General features: G+C 34.8%; 1 protein-coding gene across 1 annotated transcript in view; it reads right to left on the bottom strand.

Annotated features, from left to right (window-relative positions):
* LOC121980403 (probable manganese-transporting ATPase PDR2) overlaps positions 1-16,175 on the bottom strand; it is a 30,343-nt gene extending 14,168 nt beyond the window's left edge. The window contains exons 1-14 of the mRNA XM_042532424.1: positions 16,017-16,175; positions 15,580-15,844; positions 15,013-15,105; positions 11,109-11,317; positions 8,935-9,007; positions 8,671-8,843; positions 8,430-8,598; positions 2,753-2,857; positions 2,484-2,594; positions 2,304-2,390; positions 1,988-2,170; positions 1,850-1,900; positions 1,650-1,775; positions 1,457-1,536 (exon numbers count right to left, since the gene is read on the bottom strand). Coding sequence (XP_042388358.1) covers positions 1,457-1,536; positions 1,650-1,775; positions 1,850-1,900; positions 1,988-2,170; positions 2,304-2,390; positions 2,484-2,594; positions 2,753-2,857; positions 8,430-8,598; positions 8,671-8,843; positions 8,935-9,007; positions 11,109-11,317; positions 15,013-15,105; positions 15,580-15,828 — 1,709 coding nt within the window. The 5' untranslated portion in view covers positions 15,829-15,844; positions 16,017-16,175. The remainder of the gene's footprint in view (positions 1-1,456; positions 1,537-1,649; positions 1,776-1,849; positions 1,901-1,987; positions 2,171-2,303; positions 2,391-2,483; positions 2,595-2,752; positions 2,858-8,429; positions 8,599-8,670; positions 8,844-8,934; positions 9,008-11,108; positions 11,318-15,012; positions 15,106-15,579; positions 15,845-16,016) is intronic.
* Positions 16,176-19,793: the final 3,618 nt, after the last annotated feature.

Below are 19,793 nucleotides of genomic sequence, written 5' to 3'. Positions count from 1 at the left end.
AGTATGCAACTTTTCTTAATGAATGTCTTGATTTCCTTTGTTGCTTTTATGAAATGCATAAATATTTTTTTTTAATATTGAAAGATTTTGTATAGTCGAATTGATGTTTAAAAACTTATGTGTTGATTCTTGTCGCGCTTCAAATTCTTGCTAGTTGTTATTTTTCATTTAAATATAATATTTTAAGATATCACATGGTCTCCTATCTTTTTTTATTATCATAACATTTTATTGCAATGAAAACAATGGTCCACATTCTAAACGAGGATCAATCAAGATATTATAAAAATATTCTGAGAAATAATTAAGAGTGTAATATAAATTTTTTTAGGGATAAATATTTTAAAGGTCAAAATATGTATAAAAAATATTTTGAGAAATAATTAAGAGTGTTGAAACAAGGGTAATACAGTAAATGTCAAACTAGATTATACACTAAAACTTTCAAACAAATAAGTTTTTGTTGTATTACCTAATGTTAAACCAAACAACATTAGGTATGTTTTATTCTCCATAACCTAGGTTATGCGATTACCTGGTAATCACACCACCAAGGTTATACATGATAACTTGAACCAAACGCACCTTAAGAAAAATAATGGAAAAAAAACACATCTATTGACATTATTAGGAATGAAAACAGAACATATTCTCTAACTAACAAGACTCAGACTAAAGACTCTAAAATCCAACGAGACTAGAAACCATCCCACATAAATTTCACAAAGATGGCTGACTCGAGCAACCTATGTATCTAAAGAGGAAATGATTTAGCTACAAATGCACATGAAATGAGGGCATAGCATGTCGGTATAATCCATGAGACTCATGCCCTGTGTCAGTTACTCTTCCAGTTGTGTGTAAAGATTAATCAACATGTTAATGACTTTATAAGTTTGCCCACTTGAAATAAACTCTAAAAAAACATAGGTATATTAAAGACTAAGTTCAAAGACAGAGAAACAATAAGCCGAACAAAGCAGCTTACTAATGAGAGAAATTATTGGCAATCAATGCATTAAGTGCATGGAATGGAAATGATAAAAACACATAACATCCTCATATAAGCATCAGCCAAGGTATAAAATGTCTCCTAAAATTTAAGTCTTCAATAGTTCAAGTTAAGAGTGCACAGTTCAGAGGAGCATGATGGTGAAAGTACAGCTTATCAATATAATCTCACATGATCAGTGACCTAGAGCAAACTTTTGAAATTTGTAGCAAATGACTGAAAATAATCATACATTCATCTCTGTGTCAGATTGGCGTAGATGGAAAAGATTCCCAGTACCTCATATGCACAAGAGATGATATCACTAGTATATAGTTTTTCTATAGTTGTGCTACGTTTTGCAACATGAAAGAAACATTGTAAGATGCATAAGACTAGGATCAATAACTTGAAAAGGAAGGTTAGCAAGTCTATGTCAATCCTTCCCAGGTGAGTACAGCTTACTTTTTGGGCAGAGCCTTTTCATCAGACGTGTATATCCAATTTATTCCTTTCAGTGCAGCCTTCTCAAGAGGATCACCAACCTGCAAACCAACAGACCAGAATTTATCTGCAGTTGTAATCAGGTAATACAAATGGTCATGTGTTGGGACAGTGTAATCGTTATGCAAAAAAGCAGTTACACTAATAAATATACCAGTTTATTCTCTACAAACACCAAAGCATGACATGAAGCCAGAACTTGAACAGTATGCACAGGCAATTTAGACATATCAGTCTGTAGAGCTCCATCATCATCCAAACCAACTACACCTTGGAATTCCTGGAACTCAAGGGAAGACAAGTTACAATCTGAAAGGATGATAACAGCAAAAACTCGAAATATCATTCTGGTACCATGTCATCTGATGTGAGAGTTCCCGTTTTGTCAAAACAACATATGTCAACCTACAGAAAGGTTTAAGTTTTCTGTTAATGGGAGTATCATAAGCAGCATTATTTTTGTGCAAGAAGTAATAAGGTGTTCATATTGACCTTCCCAGCAAATGGTATCCTAAATGGCTCTGTACAAAAGATACCACGCCTTGCAAGTGCTATTAAAGAAGTATTGACAGCTATAGAAAGCTCCATTGGAAGTTCAGGAGGTATCACAGAAGTGAGTATCAGTGAACAACTCAAGAAAAGTTTATATCTGCTCCTGGTTGGATCTTCTAACCCCTAAATACAGAAAGGACTGTTAAAATAATGATGCATCGCAATAAGGGAATAATAATAGGACAATGCTAGAAAATTTTGACAAAAACCATACTGAACTCTGTTGTATATAAAGAAGGGAGAAATTTTGTGTTACCTTCTTAAGCACATAGCCTGCAGCAATGATTGCAAAGAAAAGCAGAAATAGAATGAACAGACCACTTTCCCAGCTATTTGCCGTTACCTGAATCAGCAATTTCAAAAAAAAAAAATATATGCCCACGGGAGTTGGAACAACATTGCAATTATGGCATTTTAACTAGGTATCAATAGTTACCCTCTCCGTGGAAAATAAGATTGTTCGCATCAATTTGCCTTGGCTTGTCTCAAATCCAGTTCGTAACACAACAGCAATACACCCTCCATCAGGTGCTTTAAGGTTAAATGTCTAAAATGCAAAGAACAAAGTATCATACTGAGCAAGAGGCTATCAAAGCAAGAAAGTATTATTGAAAGTAAAAATAATTTGACATGAGTAGGAGTTAACAGTTTGTTGTTTGTTGTTGAAAATAAAATGAAAGTTGACATGAACTTTACACGGCTTACTTTATCAGGAGTGTGCTGCAATATCTTTGTTCCACCAAAGAGAATATGATTTTTATCTCTTTTGATAGACAACTTTTCCTCAAGACTTTGTCCAGCAACTGAAACCTAAAGACAAATTTTTCATTCAGAAAGAACTCAAAAGATGAAGCCTAGATCGAAATAAGTAAAAAAAGTTTGAAAACAAAACTTTCTCCCATGCTTGAAGATGAAAGAGAACACACACAACTCGCTTTGGAGCTGAGAAGTAGTTGCTTTATCAAATACAGAAAATTTTCTTTGTAGATATGATCAAATTGTAAAATAAAAATATGGCATTATTTGACTCACACACAAACATACATGAAAATGCCCCCCAACATGTATTAATGTGTTCAGTTCTTTTACACAATTGAATTTTGACATAATCAACAAAGACATCCAAAAAAATCCACTAAAGTGTAGGTAAGAAAGAAATTGTAATAGAGATTACATAAAAAAACAACTGAATCTCAGTTTTTGTTAAATAATTTGAAGGAAATAATTTTGACCAATGTCAGATATTTACCTATACAAGACCACCTAAGCAATTCTAGTAGAGTATAGCTTGAAAACCCAAATCCTGAACAACTTTCCCCAAGTATATTCCAAGTTAACAACAGAGATACCAGCCCATTAACTCAACATATTCAATGCCTCACCACTATCACAATTTCTGACCAATGGAAATCAGTCCACGGGAAGTCAACTTAAGTGGCATACAAAAGGATCAGCATACCACTACCATGTTGGACAGTTAGAATGATCTACAGATCAGCAAAGTCCAAATCATGTCTCTTAAGTAAATACTGTTTTCAAACATATTAAATCAAACAACAATATTTACAGACATTAATCAAAGAAAATGCCTTCTAACACTTTGCTTGAAGTTATCACTTAAATTCTCATTTTAAATGCTTTGGACAAAAACTAAGATTATTCCTCCTATTTTGCAACCGAACTCAATAGTGTTTGAGTTATAAAGTTCACTCAGTTATTCTGTACCTAAGTATTCGCCCTTCATTCAATTTGAGCATAGTGGAAAAGGTCTTCTCTGCTGTCTATACAAGATGGGTAATAATTTTTTAAAACCAATTATCTCTTAGGTAATATAATCTCAGGGAAGATACATAATCGTAGATCCATAGTCCAAAAATAACATAGAGCTTAAACATAGGAAACCATGGTATATAATTGCCTACTTCCAGGAAATGAGTTCTGCATCGGGCAGTATTTAAAATAGCATTCCTAGACCAATGGTGATCGCTCAGACTAGCACAAGTATTGGTTCATACTAATGCTTGATATAGTTCCATGTGATGACAGGTTGTCCGATGGCTTATCCTCTAGGATTTAATTCCAAATACATTTTAACCTCTATATGTTAGCAAATAATCCTACTATGTCAAGATTGACTGAATAGCACGAGGGTAGAATTATATGAAATTATATTTAAATAATCAAGAAAGTAATAACCAACATCCAGTATGATAACCTGGTGTACACAAATAATAGCACAGTAGCTAGCCAAAAAAAAAAATTATTTTTCAAGTTACATCCTAATATTTAGAACAAATGACCATCATGAGTTCAAATTGGAGCAGCAGGTTGGTATCAACTAAGGTAGATGTAATATGTTTCAAGTTCCCATGTCTAAAACTCATTTCATAGAAATGGGAATAATAGCTTTGTTTGCCGCATAAAGAACAAGCCATTTCTAGCCATCTGAAATACCAGAATTGGCATAGTGTTGGGAATTCTAGACGAAAATATATGCATCCAGATATGCATAAAGGTAGATAACTCTTAGCTGTTGTGTGATTAATACTAACAAATTATCTCAAACTAAAGTACTCATCAAAGAAGCTTGCATATAATCGTATTTAAGGAGCTAGAAATCATGTTACCAATTGTTTCCTTAACTGATCTTTCTTGGTACATAAAGGTGTTGATAAGGTTGAACATGATCTGAATATTCAATTGCATAAATAAAATCCTATTCAATGCTCATGGATTGGGATAAAATTGATGAGTGGAATGATTGTCATTTTATCCCCTCACTTAGTATGTTTTTACTACTATTGAGATCATTGTCATCATTTGGACCTATCAAGTAATGTATTCTAATTGGCCAAGGGCATGTTTATTAGAAAAGACAAAAACTACGAAGATAAATGTTGAGAGAAGATAGTAAAAGGATGAAAGTCGCAAAAACTTATTTTCTTGGGAAGGTAGAAAATAAGGAAGAAAAAACATTGAAAATTAGCAAAAAAAAAAAAAATGAAATTAATAAAATATGTTTTACCCATCTACCTAATCTTTTTTTCTCCCCAACCTCTTCTGCTGAGAAGCAGCAGCCAACAAGCTACTTGTTGCAACCAACAAGCAGCTCCAATGGCAGAAAGTATCAAAACCAGGAGATGGGGAGGACCACTATAGAAGCAACAATAAGCTACTCTGTTGAAGATAGAGAGGAGGGTGCATTTTTTAACTTCTCATCTCCATCCCATATAAGAAGGTGCAGAGCAGGAGGATTATGAGATGAACTTTTCTTTCCCATACCTTCCTTCTCATGCAGGTTGGGTTCAAGGCAAGATAATAAAACTTCAAAGAATATATATAATGGTCTATAAACATATTTTAAGCTCAATTTCATGCAGCGTGAGCGAAACAAGGCAAGGAATAAAAATATTTTCATTCCTTCCCTACCCTGCATTTTTTATCTCATCCAATTTATATTATGAGGCAGGGTAAGGTGACTTAATTGAGGTGGGGTAGGTGGACAAATTGTCTCAAGACAGTGCCATGAGGTGAGCATGCTGTTGAAAAGGGAATTGAGGGAGAAAAGGAGGTAAGTAAATTCATAGGAGAAGAGAAAGTTCTTTCTTCTCAATGTTGATAACATTTTAGGAAGAAAATAAAGTTGGGCATCTAATCAGCCCGATGTGATCTCATGTTGTGTTGAGTTGCATAACGTTTCATTTCAATAACTAACTTTGATCCTAATCGACACAATTAATCTCTCATATACCACCTATGCCAATCATGTCGATGGGTATGATACTATGCTAATGCTCGGAATGTTCGGCACGCATGAAGATCCCTCTCAATCTCCTTTCCATTCTTCCCCATTACAAATAGGAGCTCAGCCATTCTTGACAATTGAACATGGTCAACAATCGTATATTGGGGTCGACAAAGGGACTTTAAGTTGATGAAAATTGTGGTAAATTGGGTGGAACTAGTTATAATAGTTTGTCGTTAGTGTGTTTCTTCATAACGCATGCACCCAAATGGTGGTTGAAGATGAACCTCATGATCTCTCAAGTCTTCTTTACTAGTGCCTTACTAGTTGATTTAACACATGCACCCAAATGGTGGTTGAAGATGAGCCTCATGATCCCTTAAGTCTTCTTTACTAGTGTGTTAATAGTTGAGATATCACTGATATCCCTCATCATCATCAATGCAACAGTTGCATAAGGTGTCCATATAATGCAGGAGAATTCTCAAGTCTCAACCAACAGTTTGACAAACAAGCTCTGTTGAAGTTAAATGACAACTTAGACAATTTCCTAGCATCAATTTCCTACATAACCTCCTCTCGTATGTGTAAATTATGCTTTGGTAGTGGCCAATAACTTAGCTGATTTATCAAACAACCTTCCTGCAACAATAACTGAGAAAATTGATGATGTACATTGATGTATAACTCATCCAACTTTTGGCCATTAGTGTGTTTTTATACATTTGTCATTGTTGAATAAGATGACTCTTGAATGAAAAAATAACTGTATATGGTCTTTAAGGATAGGCACCTTCTCCTTAATTTTAGCCCTGACACATTGATCCATTAGGGGGGTCGCGATTGAAATGGAAGAAATTTGATATCCCGTTATCGTTCTACTCTACCAATATGCACATGAAAAATATAAATTAAAATATATGGTTATAAAAAAGCACCACAGGCAGTCGCTTTACTTAGGTGGTAAATAACCCTAGTAAGCAAGCATTTTAAAAACCAATCTACGCAGACCGCCTAGACAGCCTAGGTAGTCCATTTGAGCTTGTCCAGGCCAGTTTATAATAAAAAAAAACTGTTCTTTTAAAGTTTTGAATTCATTTATTCATAAAGTTAACCCAAATCTTCTAATATGCTGTCCAACATCCCACTTCACCCAAGCCTGCTACTTCTAGAGACGTCAAGACTCTCTCTTCACTCAACGTCGGCCACTTTCCAGCCTTTTCCCAGCCCAACCATATTTCCTTCCATGACTTCTATAGGTAGGTTTATTCTCCTTCTCTTGTTTTTTCTCCTCATATATTCTTAAATTTTTCAGGATTTATTCTTAGCCCTAGAATGTTTTCTCTAAATTTGTGACTACTTTTGTCATATTTTTACCACTCTTCTCTACAAGGTGATCCTCTTCATAATAAGGTACCTCTATGATTTTCTTCACTATCTTTTTTACCATATCTTTAAGTAGCTTGCATTTTTATCCTATTGTTTTGAATCCACTTAAAACTATGATTTTCTTCACCATCGTTTTTACCATATATATGATCCTATTTTAATAATATTTTAATGCTAACTACTTGAGCGCCCACATATTAATCATACCACCTGGAACCAACTTTTACTACCTTCTTGAAATTGCTAAAATATGATACTACTTTCATAAATAAAAACTAGCTTGTCAATAGACATTCACACAATATCAATGACTCTATCAGCTCGACAATGAGAGAAGTGGCATTGAATCAAAGATGCATATATCATGTGTTGAACTCTGACCCAAATTGTTGCAGAATTCTATAGCATATGTCGACAAGAGCCTTTTGTTGAAGAATTGCTGCTACTTGACTAAACTTGACCATTTCCCTACGACTGATCAATTATGAGATAAATGTTGGCTTTGTACTGCTTATTCATACTCTACTTCGAGGATGAAAGAGCTTGAATCTCAAAATTCTTAAAGTTGTCCCCTCTACCCTCAAACTCACAGTACACTTATTGTTCCAACACTCAAAATAGAACACTTGCTCCAAACTTGAGCTCTTCCTCATCTTCCTAATGCTCTCAGCTTGTCATCCATCAAGGAATAATTGAAAACCCAACAAAGTTGCAAGCATTTTATGTATTTGGTAACATCAAAATAGTTGCTGACAAGAAGTTATCAAACTCATGTAAAACCTCCACCATATGATACCAAATTGCAATGGTATATTTCTAACGGTGAAGATTCTCAAATGTTGTAGCATGTTTTCATGTGAATGAGGCTAGGATTCAGCACCATAGAAGAAGCATGAAGATGAAATTCCATAAATTAAAATTTTAAAAATAAGAACTGTTTAAGAGAGAAATAGGCTAAGAGGAGAGCTAAGGGATGAATGAGGGTGAAGGGAGTTTAATAAGGGTGTATCGGCCATCAACCAAGCAAACACCATACTTCTCTCCTTGCCATATGGAACAGCTAGATACAAGGCAATGTACCAACCAGTATGTCTCACTCATAACGGGTGATTATTTAGAGCTACATGGACTATCTAGAAACGGATAGTGCGAAGACTCTGATAAATAAATTTCAGAAACACTGGAAGGTATGGATCTGTTTTTAAAATCTAGGCACAATTTAGATCAGTATTTTGAGGTTGTAACAACCTTCCACTGCGGTGTAGACTCGCCAGTGAGAATAGCTTCATTGGTAATGGCAGTTCCAGCCAATAAAAGCATATCAGCCGGAACTGTTTTATCTTCCCCATTCTGACCAGAGCGACCAATAGAGACAACATCTCCAGGAAGAAGATCCGTTCCAGAAAGCTTAACCCACCTAGAGCTCAAAGAGTTCAGTCAGCAATATAATGACTCATTAAAAAAACATCATAAACCATTATATACATACTTCCCACCACGGTGCACAATCAGCATCTGACTATCAACTCGTACACGTCTGAGCTCGGTCAGAGTTTTTAATCTACCCTTGGCCATTGTGGACTCAAAAAGAAAAAGCATACCTAGTGTGAATAAACTGTAGTACCAGTATTCATCTAAGCACCACAGTCCAACACAGAAGACCTACAACAGAAAAATCAACTGAAAACTGAGTGCAAATAAATTTGCAGTACACAACCTTAGATACTGCAAATACATGTATAATTGTACATACTTGAAACACAAAAAACGGCTCCATAACTTGCTCCTTCAGCAACTTCTGGAATGTAGGTTGGGGGTAGTCAAACCTATAAAAAAAGGTTAGCAAATAAGAGCAATATGCTGAAACCATTTATCAATAAAGTTTACTATCATGGTAATGGGACTAAGTTATAGCTTACCTTTATATTGATAAATAATAGTAATAATAAATAAAACTGCAATCCAAAATAATATCAAGTAGTAACAATTGAAGTTAAAGTGCACTTGAAAATAAACATCTGTTGTTCTATCAATGGGAAGGAATATAAAGACCTCACATCATGCTAGATATAAGGCTTTTATATTTCTTTAAAATATTCAGTGTCTACCAAGTAATTGAAAATACAACAGGATCCCCACAAGGTTCACATATCAGTAGAGGGAAAGAAACATTGTATAGCAACAATTAGGGGTGTAATCAAGTCAAGCCGAGCCGAACTCTTTGATGTTTGAGTTTGGCTCGTTTATAATCGAGCCGAGCTCGAGCTTTATTTAACGAATATATTCATGGCTCACGAGCTTTTATCGAGCCTAAACGAGCTTAATAAATATAAATTATAAATTTAAATATTCATTAAAAACTAAATTATATATTTTAAAAAAATTATAATATTCTTGTTAAAATTTATAATTTTATTCTAATAAATAAATTTAATATATTTGTCTATGTTTTTCATAAGTAGAGTATAAAATCTATAAATTCAATATCAAAACTATTATTATCTTTATTTAAAAGTTGATTTATGAGCTTAACGAACATGTTCACGAGCTAACGAGCCGAATATTGTGAAGCTTGAGCTTGGTTTGGTTATCTTAACGAGCCTCATTAAACGAGCTCAAACGAGCTTTTATCGAATCAAGCTTCGAATAGCTTACGAGCGGCTTGGCTCATTTACACCCCTAGCAACAATGCTAGAAGAAAACAACCTTTAACAGTTATTCCTCATATAAATACAAATAGATGCAAATACTCATTATCACAACAATAACAAGACTCATAAACTCCTATTTGGGGTTGACTACAATGATCATTTCCCATTAAGGTTTCAAAATTATCAGATTGTATGCAATCAATCCACCGCCTAATTCATATCTGTTATGTGGATAAATATGCTGACCATACTACCTAAGTAGTTGATATAAAAATTATACTCGTTACTCAAAATATTAGTTAATCTTCCTAAGTAATATTTAACTCTATATAAGTTTCATTCACAGTTAAGTAATCCATATCTCATGCATAACATATAGCGATGCATGTTAACCTAGGCATTCAATATGAGAGAAAAGGCTACATGTGTAATCAAGCAATTAAAAAATGTTTATATGGCTAAAATTGGCTTAATCAAATCAGGATAGACTTGGACTTTAGCTAGGTATTGGTTAGGTTAGTTTGCATGATACCATAAGCCGATGTCATGTGTCCCTCACCACACAAGCTTATGCTACCTCAAAAGTGGATTATGTGGCCAATCTTTTAGAATAATGTTTCCAATCATTGAACTAACAGCCATATTCGTAATAATATCAAGGTCATCTAGATTTTTTCTAAATTGTATCTAGTCAAGCTTCATTTAGTCTCCCTATATACAATTGATTCAACTTGTCTAAGTATAGAATTTTTTTGGTCAGAATGTCAAGTATAGAATTTGTGTGGTCTTCTGAAATGTGTATACCATTATAAATTATTTTATAACAACATTATAAAGGTTACACCTAACAACTCATGAATGAGAACATTTCTATTCTTTCCTTTCATTTATCCCACCATCCTCATTTATCAACCACTAAAATATGTGTCTTATTTGTTAATTTGCAATACAAAATCATATCTAAAGCATGCCCTGATCTTACAAATTGTCCAATGGGACACAATACTGTCACAAAACCGAGAAACATATTGCCATTTTAACCATCATTCTTATTTAATAATATCTTCTTGAATCTCTCAACTACTTAAAGTAGATCCATTTGTCATCAAACACTGCATTGATGAAGTGCAAAGATCAATAATTTAGTTCAAAACAAATTTGTTTCCAGCTTTAGTTGATCTAAGGATTCAGGTGAATTGAATTAATGCAGGGGCTGCTGAGTCTAAACAAATTCAAGTATATGATGTTATTAGCTTCATAGAAGCAGAAAACTTACACATTTCGCCCCCACTTGTCAGTTGCACTAGCTACTTTAGTTTCTGATCCATGACCAGTGCTCTTGAGATAATATCCAAATGATTCCTTTGTAGGGTATGGTAGCTTGCAAAATGTGTTCTTCTCTGCAGAAAAATTGAAGCATTGCTTTCGAAAAACAAAATATATTTCGTTGGCATTCTCAGTTGAAGATGCTGATGACCCTACCACCTGCATGCAGACAAACCAATATGGCAATGTTAATATAAGAAGTATCCTGTAAACTAAAGATACTATTATTCTTTGTAATATATAATAAGGCAAAGAGCATATTGAATCACTAACAATAATTAGCAAATATATTCTGTATTGCAACATTTTCTAACCAATCATGTCAAAACCTTCAAAGAAGTTTGGCATCTTATTGTAACAATTGTGACCCAACATTTGTTTCTCACTGACCTTGTTTTAATGCTCAGAGAGTCAGAGACCAAAGCCTTTGTCCATTAAAGGCCTCAAATCAAACCATTTGCATAAGATTATGATAAGGAAACTCAAACAAATAAATGTGCTCCACCCAATTGCCACCAAAATCCAAGATGCATGTATGAATATCTGTTCTTGCCTGAATTATGTATTTTGACTGTCCATTTATATGCAAATGATTAAATTGTAACTAAGTCCTGAGGGACCAAGGCCTGCTGCAGACCATCCCAAAAATGGGAGTGGCATGAAGGTCTCAATGTGATAGCATTTTAGCCAGAATTTCATGCAGCACACAATCTTGTTACAATATAGTTCATCTCTATAGTATGCATGACGGGAATATTTGATTCATAGTGTCAGATTCACACATAGAATGGCATTCTAAGTATCGGGTGGTTTCCATTAGTTAAAAATTAAAAGAAATACAGAATTGTCATGCTTGGTACACTCAAGAATTTTTAATTAAATTTAGAAACATCTAAAATTATCAAATTTGGTTCAGCAAACACACCAGTAAAAAAAGTTTAGAATAGAGCATTATATAAGAGGTAAAACAACTAATCTAATTGACATTTATGTGCCTCATTTCCCAGATATAGCAGAAGAAAAACTAGTTTTTCATGGTCCTGAGTGCCTCATTTCTAATGCAGAAAGCCTTTTTCCTTCCAAAACTCGTGAAATCTCAGTCTTGCCCAAGTCAAATGTCCTCCTTCCTTTGTTTAACTCCTCCAGAGCCCACCACTTGTACCTCCTTCCTCTTCTTTTGCTTATCCTCCTCCCAAGTCCATCGCCCACCGACAAGCCGACCACCACACCATGTGCCCTTCATCCACCCTTACTTCTTTCTCTTCTGCTTCTCCTACCAAGCCCATTGCCCTCCCATGAGTCAGACACTCGCCACCCTACTACAAGATGGATGCTCACCACCTACCCATTTTTCCCATGAACCTACCACGAGCCCACTACTCACCATCCCAAGCCTAATGCCCACTCCTCCTTCCACATTATTTATCCTCCTCTCGAGTCTGATGCCCACCTGCCTACGAACCCATCGGTCACATGTGAGATTGTCAATTGCCCACAAGCAAGAGGCTCCCTACAAAACTCATTGCCCCACTAACGATTGAGATGCAACAACCATTGGAGGCGCTAACAAGGTGAAGGCAAGCAAAAGTCAAGGTTTAAAATTTAAAGTCATGCCAGAGTTTCGGTCTAAGAGCAAAATGAAACGATTTCAGTACTGTATCATGTAATGGCTATACAATTTTGATACTTTTTGATTTTTAAATATAAATATACGCATTAATTAAAAAAATATATTTTTATTAATATTTGATTACTCTAGATGCCTGCTATTAATTTTATATTTCAAATGTTGACTATTGAGTTCATATTTTGATTAAAAAAATCATTTTTGATGATATAATTTTGTTTGAAACAAACATATATTTTTATGTAATTATATGAAATTTATTTAAAAGCATTTCATAAGAACTTTAACATTAAATATTCTTTTCTTATATTTGGTATGATAAATTAGAAAAAGCTATTAGATTAGATAAAATAATTTAAAATTCTAATATTTTTTTATTTAATTTCATTAGTTCTACATAATTATAATTATTAGAGTAAACAAAAAAAATAAAGACTCAAAATATTTTAAATTTTGAAACCTCAAATATCATATTTAGGTTTAAATTATATTTTAAATTTTATAATTAAATTTACATAATTTTATAATTATGAATTTTTTAAAAAATAAATATATGAAATTTGATTCAAACTCAACTGAATTAAATTTGACAATTTCATAAAATCACATTAAAATTTAAAAATGGAAGTTTCTTAAAATAAAATGTTATAAAACTCAAAACATAAAAAAAATCATTAATGATATTAATACTAAATTTTATTTATTTAAATTTTTTATATTTGAAATTATTTTTTAAAAAAAATAGATATCTAATTAAGCTAAATGGAATTAGTATTTTGAGTTTTATAAACGTATAAACATAAGTTAAATATGGTGATTAAGATCAAGTAGATTCAAACTGAAGTCCAATTTGGATTTATTTTTGTCCATTTAAAACCAAGCCAAACCAAATTTATATAGAAGATATTCCAGTCCAACCGTATTTAATTAGGCTAATGGTATTTTTATGAGATTATAAATTATTTAATTAGGTTATTTATTTATTTTCTTCTTTTATTACCATTCTTGATTCCTGGAGGCTCATGCTTCGCAAGCAGGCCTCCTACCCTCGCAACCGTCCATCGCTCATTGCTCACAATTGTTTGTCGCTACCATCAACAGTCATTCGCTGTCGCAGACGGCCAGAAGCCCCGCCACTCTTGCTACTTGCAACAACACTTGTCACAAAACCTTATTTCTCCGATAACTTTCTCTCCTTCAATTTTTCTTCTTTACTTTTTTCCCCCTCTCTTCCCAACTTTGGTACTTGTGCTAAGTGTTTCGCATGCCTATCAATGAACAGAACAATAAATTTTGCATATGCACAGGATGGCTTGTCACTTCAAACATTGGAAGGAGATGTTGAGCAAAATAGGTATTTTGTATTTTTCTTTCTGCTCCTATCAGGTAAATGAGGATAAATAATCTTTGCATAGCCTTTTTTTTCATTACTTTTTCGCAACAAAACTATGTCCCTAGGTGTGGTTCATCCCTCTACTATCCATTTCTGGAAGTGAATTGAATAGTGGAAATGTGAAGGTTGCATGGGCAATCATAACTTTGATGACTTGAAGCTAACTATTGGGGTATATTCAAAAGAAAAAGGGAAAGATGAATTAACAAACCATGGAGATTTTTGTCATATGGTTTATACTATGTTGCATGTATTATTTTGTTAATAAGTTGGTAATGTTTTTAAATTGAATGGTTGTTAATGACTTGTAAATTGCATGTTGTTAATAAATTACCCTCAGCATGCTTTAGGAGTGTACAAAAACTACTGTAATATAGAACTCTGAACAGTAAAGCCAACTCCAAAACCCCCATCCTAAGTAACTCAAATTGACTAACCAATGCATGCAGACTAAAAATGCACATGCTTCATACATCCTCAAATATCTACATTGACCTAATTTTGTTTCAAAATGTATTTCTTAATGTTAATACACCCATCATGGATCCTCATATATACACCATTAATACTAAAACACTAAACATCGCATTTAATAATGCATGTGATCCCTATTTACTATGTAACATCTTTACTTTAACTTAACAGATAAATGGCAATCACATAACACTCGTGGTGATCAAATACACCTTCAATTTCACTTCTAAGAAAATATTTTCATCAATATTACATTCATTCTATCTAGAAAGCATTTAGAATCAATCAGAAGTCAGGAAGTAGCAGACATATTACATCTATGTGCAAGGTAATATTATCTAAAAAGAGAAACCACCGTACAGGTTTCCTTGTATGAAGAAGCACAATTTCTTTTGAACCAGAAAACTTAGAGGGTATTATCTTGCATGAAGTTGCCGAATGAATGTCATTGACCTGATGCAACAAAGAAAACAAAAGATCATTATCAAAAAATTTGCATGACAGAGGCTACCCCCCAATTCAAAACAATGTAGTAAAGGATGAAAATTTAAAAACTACCTAATTAGACAAAGACCAAGAATGTACTACAGAAGAACCAGTTGTCTCTTATTGGAAGGGCCATGAACAAGACTATATTTTCTTGCCAGTGAATACAAAGTTAAGCAATCAATGTAGTTTGAACATTATTTAAATACGCCTCTAGAATAGATTTGGGAATCATTTCTAACTAAATCATAATAGGAACCTCTTCAGAGCCAGACAAATAGTAAGAACCAACTAGTGTAACAACACAAACATAAATTTTGATTTTAGAACTGTCAATGCAGCACCAAGTGAAGGAATCAATTTGAGGCACCCTATAAAACCTCAAAATTATAGAGAGCCACCCGACTATAGAAACATCAAAAATCAGAATTTTTCCCCCACCTTTCTGAACTGAACTAAGCATTTGAAATCCACCGACCAGGCTGTAAAAAGCAGCACGAGAATGTGCAAGATCGCGAACCCTCCGAGAACGATGAAAGCATCACTAAAATCGATGTTAGGGACAACCGCAAGGAGCCAGATGAAATAGAGAATCGCGAAGGGCCAAATGTCAAGGCGCCATGTCCAATGCCTTAGCTTCAGCAAGTCGACCTCGTGCACCACCTTTCCTCCCACATGGTACCTCGTCATCCTCTTCCCTTCTTACCTTGAAATTGATTGAAAAAACAAAACAAATTTCAAATCGAAATCGAAACTTTAGATTCGTCTGGCCTCGTCGAGATCCGAGATCCGTGAACAAGGAACGAAATCAGTCCAGTTTCAAAGCAGATTAGGGTTATTCGACAGAGAAACGGAGAGATCGAGGTCGGCAAAAGTACCTGTATGAGATTTGAGTTGGACCTATTCAACGAGGAGGAAGTCGGAGCCGAAGCGAGGATGGCTTTTCTGCCGTCGGAGATTTATCGTGCTGCCGCCGAGGCGTCGTCAGAAGAGGGTAGTCTCCCTTTTTTCCTCCCTTTGGCAAAATTCAAAAGACACCCCATATCTTTGTCATAGTCATAGACACCTATATTTTGGTCATAATAAAAAAATAAATCCGATTCTATTTTTATTCAAAAAAATATTAGAAAAACTAAAATAATTTTAAAAGTAATAATATGTAGAGAACAAAATTTGAAGAATAGACATATAAATTAATAGTTTATTATTTTTATTTTTATGACCTTCATCATATCATTTTATGTGTCTATTTCTAATATTTTTTTTTAAATTTTTCCCTTTATATATTATTTTTAAAATTTTAATTAAATTTTAATCATTTAAATTAAGTATAAAAAATTTTAAGATACGCGTCAACAATATTTTGCAGCGGGAAAAAATACTTTTTAAATATTTTAAAATTAGAATGTCTTTTAATAGATAATAAAAATGAAGGGCCTCTGGTTAATATATGCGCTTTCTGTTTTTTCAAGCTTTTAGAATTTCCATTTTGCACCCTTAAACTTTATCAAATTTCATATGGCGTGTTTTGTGCGTTCCACCAAATTTAGATTTAATAAGAATCAACATGAGAATAAGATTAAATTTACTAACAAAGAATTTACAATTAAAAGCAACATTAAAATTGCACCCTTTAAACCTTTTAGGTCTTGTAAATCTTTTTTCAATTGAAAGGATGCTTCTAACTGAAGAAAGGAATATTATTGGAGATCATATTTTGTATCTGTTGGTAGTTAACTCTAAGATTTACTTGAAGTAAACACATAAATATCAATTATACCAATCCGTGCCGATAAAGGAATCCTATGAAAATTATGAAAGAGGTATTTCAAAATAATTGAAATCCTTATTTTTGTTTTTACAAAAATTAAGGTTTAGATGTATATGAGCACTAATCGCCTACAGTAAACTTAGTGCATCATTTTTCTTTTCTTACCTACATTCAACTAAAATTTGAAGTCTAAGTCCTGTATAAATTATACATTTGGCCAACTACAATATCTGTGAGTCAAATATGACTTGAAATATCAAACAAACCATCAAGACTTATAAATCATATTAGCAAATCTTAACAATCTAGCTTATAATTATTCAAGTCTTTACTAACAATTTAGAACTCCCAAAATCAAATATTCCATAGTCCTTGATACGTAACATAAAATTAAACCCTTTACGTGAATACTTTATTAAAATTCCAAATAGCAAGGAATAAGAAAACAACAACCTCTTTGAGGCTATTTGATTTAGGTGAGGATAACTTGATTATTTATCCAAAGTTAACAATGATGTTTGATTTAGTGAATCAATTATTTCTGAATAATTATACATGCTCGCCAACATCAATTCAGGAATTCAATCCGGAATGAGATTATAAGTACTCCGAGTTAATTTTGATATGATCAACTATGTTAAGTTATACTCTGCGTTTTTAATGTCTTGTGTCTAAGTTTGCAGGGACTTAAGAACATAAGAAATCGAGCGAAAGACGCAACTAGCGAGAAGGATGGCAAGGGAAGTGAGTCGACGGGCTGGTGCATCTGAGGGACCAAGTGCTACGAAAGAGCACAACGACAATCGGCGGACGAGAATGATTGTGTGCAGTGCTTCTGAGGGACGAGAAGCTGGGGATGGAAGACTGCTCGAGAGAAAGACAGAGCTAAGTTTGGGTGAGCTCAACTTTGGACAACCGGAGGATCACCCAAGCAACCAAACAAGTCGATGCTAAATTGATTATGTCCAGGCGCTTGGACAAGGTCCAATAGCCCGGAGCAATATGGGTCAGGTCAGCGAACCATTATAGTGAGAATCAGATTGGAGTCAACATCAGCAAAACTCCAATTAACCAGATCAGCCCTAGGCACACAGGAAGCGATAAGTAGCTGATGAAGAACCGTTGCAAAGTGGATTGAGACGACCAAGTCCAAGCATCCGGACCAAGTCTAGGTTCAGGCGCCCAGGAGCTATCACGTCAGCCAACGGCTATACTCGACCAATGGATTATAAATAGAGCTCTGGTCTTCAAAGTTTGCAACAATACACTTGTTTTAATCGTTTGTAATTTTTGGTTTAATCACTAGTACTTTCAATATTTGTAAGAGGCTTCTCTATTTATATCGAAGGAGAATTTTAGTGAACTTCCAATGTCTTAAATTAGCAACCTTCCCAGTTGCAAACCAAGTAATTATTTGTATCTCTTACTTTCTGTTTATATTATTTATTTTGTTCAACTAATGTGTGTTTGTCTTTGCTAAGAATGATAGCACGAGAAAGATAATTTTAATTTGTAGGGTTATTCACCCCCTTGTTGGAGCAATCCCAATGGTCCGTGTGGCCATGTGTGTTTGGTGTTTGGGCAAAGGATTTAAGTTAGGTTTACCTTTGTTATTTGATATGTGTATGTGAGTGTGCAGGCTTGCAGGATACACATATGACCCAGCTTGATGGCTTCGGGTCTGGTGCAGGATGGAGCATCCGAGGGACCATAGACAAGACAGCAAGGACAAGGGTAGAGGGAAGCGACTTTGAAGCATACGCGAATGATGGCATCAAGGGACAAGCCGCGGGCTTGGATGCATCCGAGGGACGAGAGCCAAAGGAAGTAGGCTTGAAGGCAAGAGGTCAAGGCTGCAAAGAAGAGTCAAGTGAGTCGTGAGGGTACGAGTGCATAAGAGATTGTACTCGGGAAAAAATCCCGATGGGTACTGTAGCAGCCAACGGGGGGATGTAGCAGTCAACGACACTATACCAGTTACTGTAGCAATCGACTGGTAGAGAGTCGTTGGGCTGGCACCAGTCGACTGGTGCAAGGACCAATCGATTGGTAACGGTAAAACAGCAGGGTTGTTTTCTTCCAAGCTCTATAAGAAGGAGTTTGGGATAGCCGACCAAGGTAATGAAATTATACTTGGTTAAAGCCTAATTAGTAGCCACTAAAGTGCTCAAGGATCTCTTGTGTCCAAGTGTTCTTGGTTGAAGTTGTGGTGAAGTTTCTCCACCCACAATGTAACGACCCAATTTTTCCTATTTCAAGTTCTAAAAGTCCATAAAAATATTTGGAAATACTTTTAAAATATTCTAGAGATTTTTAGGAATTTTTAGAGTATTTTTACGTAATTTTTTGAGGTCGTTTAGTATGTTACAAAAAGAAAGAAGTTTTGACCAAAAATGTTGAAGGTGAGATTCGAACCCACGACGTCGACCAGAGCCGAACCTCAACCGAACCCAGCCAACCAACTGGTCTGCGATTGATTTGTGATTAAGAAGGGGAGCGAATTTAATTAAGTTGTAGTTGGAGCAGAATTGAAACCTAGTTATAAGTTTTCCCTTTCTCGCCGAAAACCCTATCTGCCCTTCTCCCCGATCCCGACTACGTGCGGCACTCCTGCTCGGGCGACAACGAAGAAGAAGCTAGGTTTTGGTCTCCGGAGGCTGGCGAAGGCCATCTTCCGGCGAACCTTACGGATCCGAGCTCCTCTCGCCTAAGAGAACGCGTGAGCACGAAAGGGAAGCCGAAGTCTTCATATCCCCGGAAGCCCTAGCAGCCCTACCGCCGGTTGTAAGTCCAAGAACAGTAGGTAAGTACTACTCACCTGTGGTAGGAGTAGCTCCGAGGTTTATTCTTTGTTCCTCTTCTCATTTCCGAAGCTTGCATGAAT

This window comes from Zingiber officinale, chromosome 5A (assembly GCF_018446385.1).
Source record: "Zingiber officinale cultivar Zhangliang chromosome 5A, Zo_v1.1, whole genome shotgun sequence".
In the NCBI taxonomy this organism is placed as follows: domain Eukaryota; kingdom Viridiplantae; phylum Streptophyta; class Magnoliopsida; order Zingiberales; family Zingiberaceae; genus Zingiber; species Zingiber officinale.
This window is presented reverse-complemented; position numbering and strand designations above follow the sequence as displayed.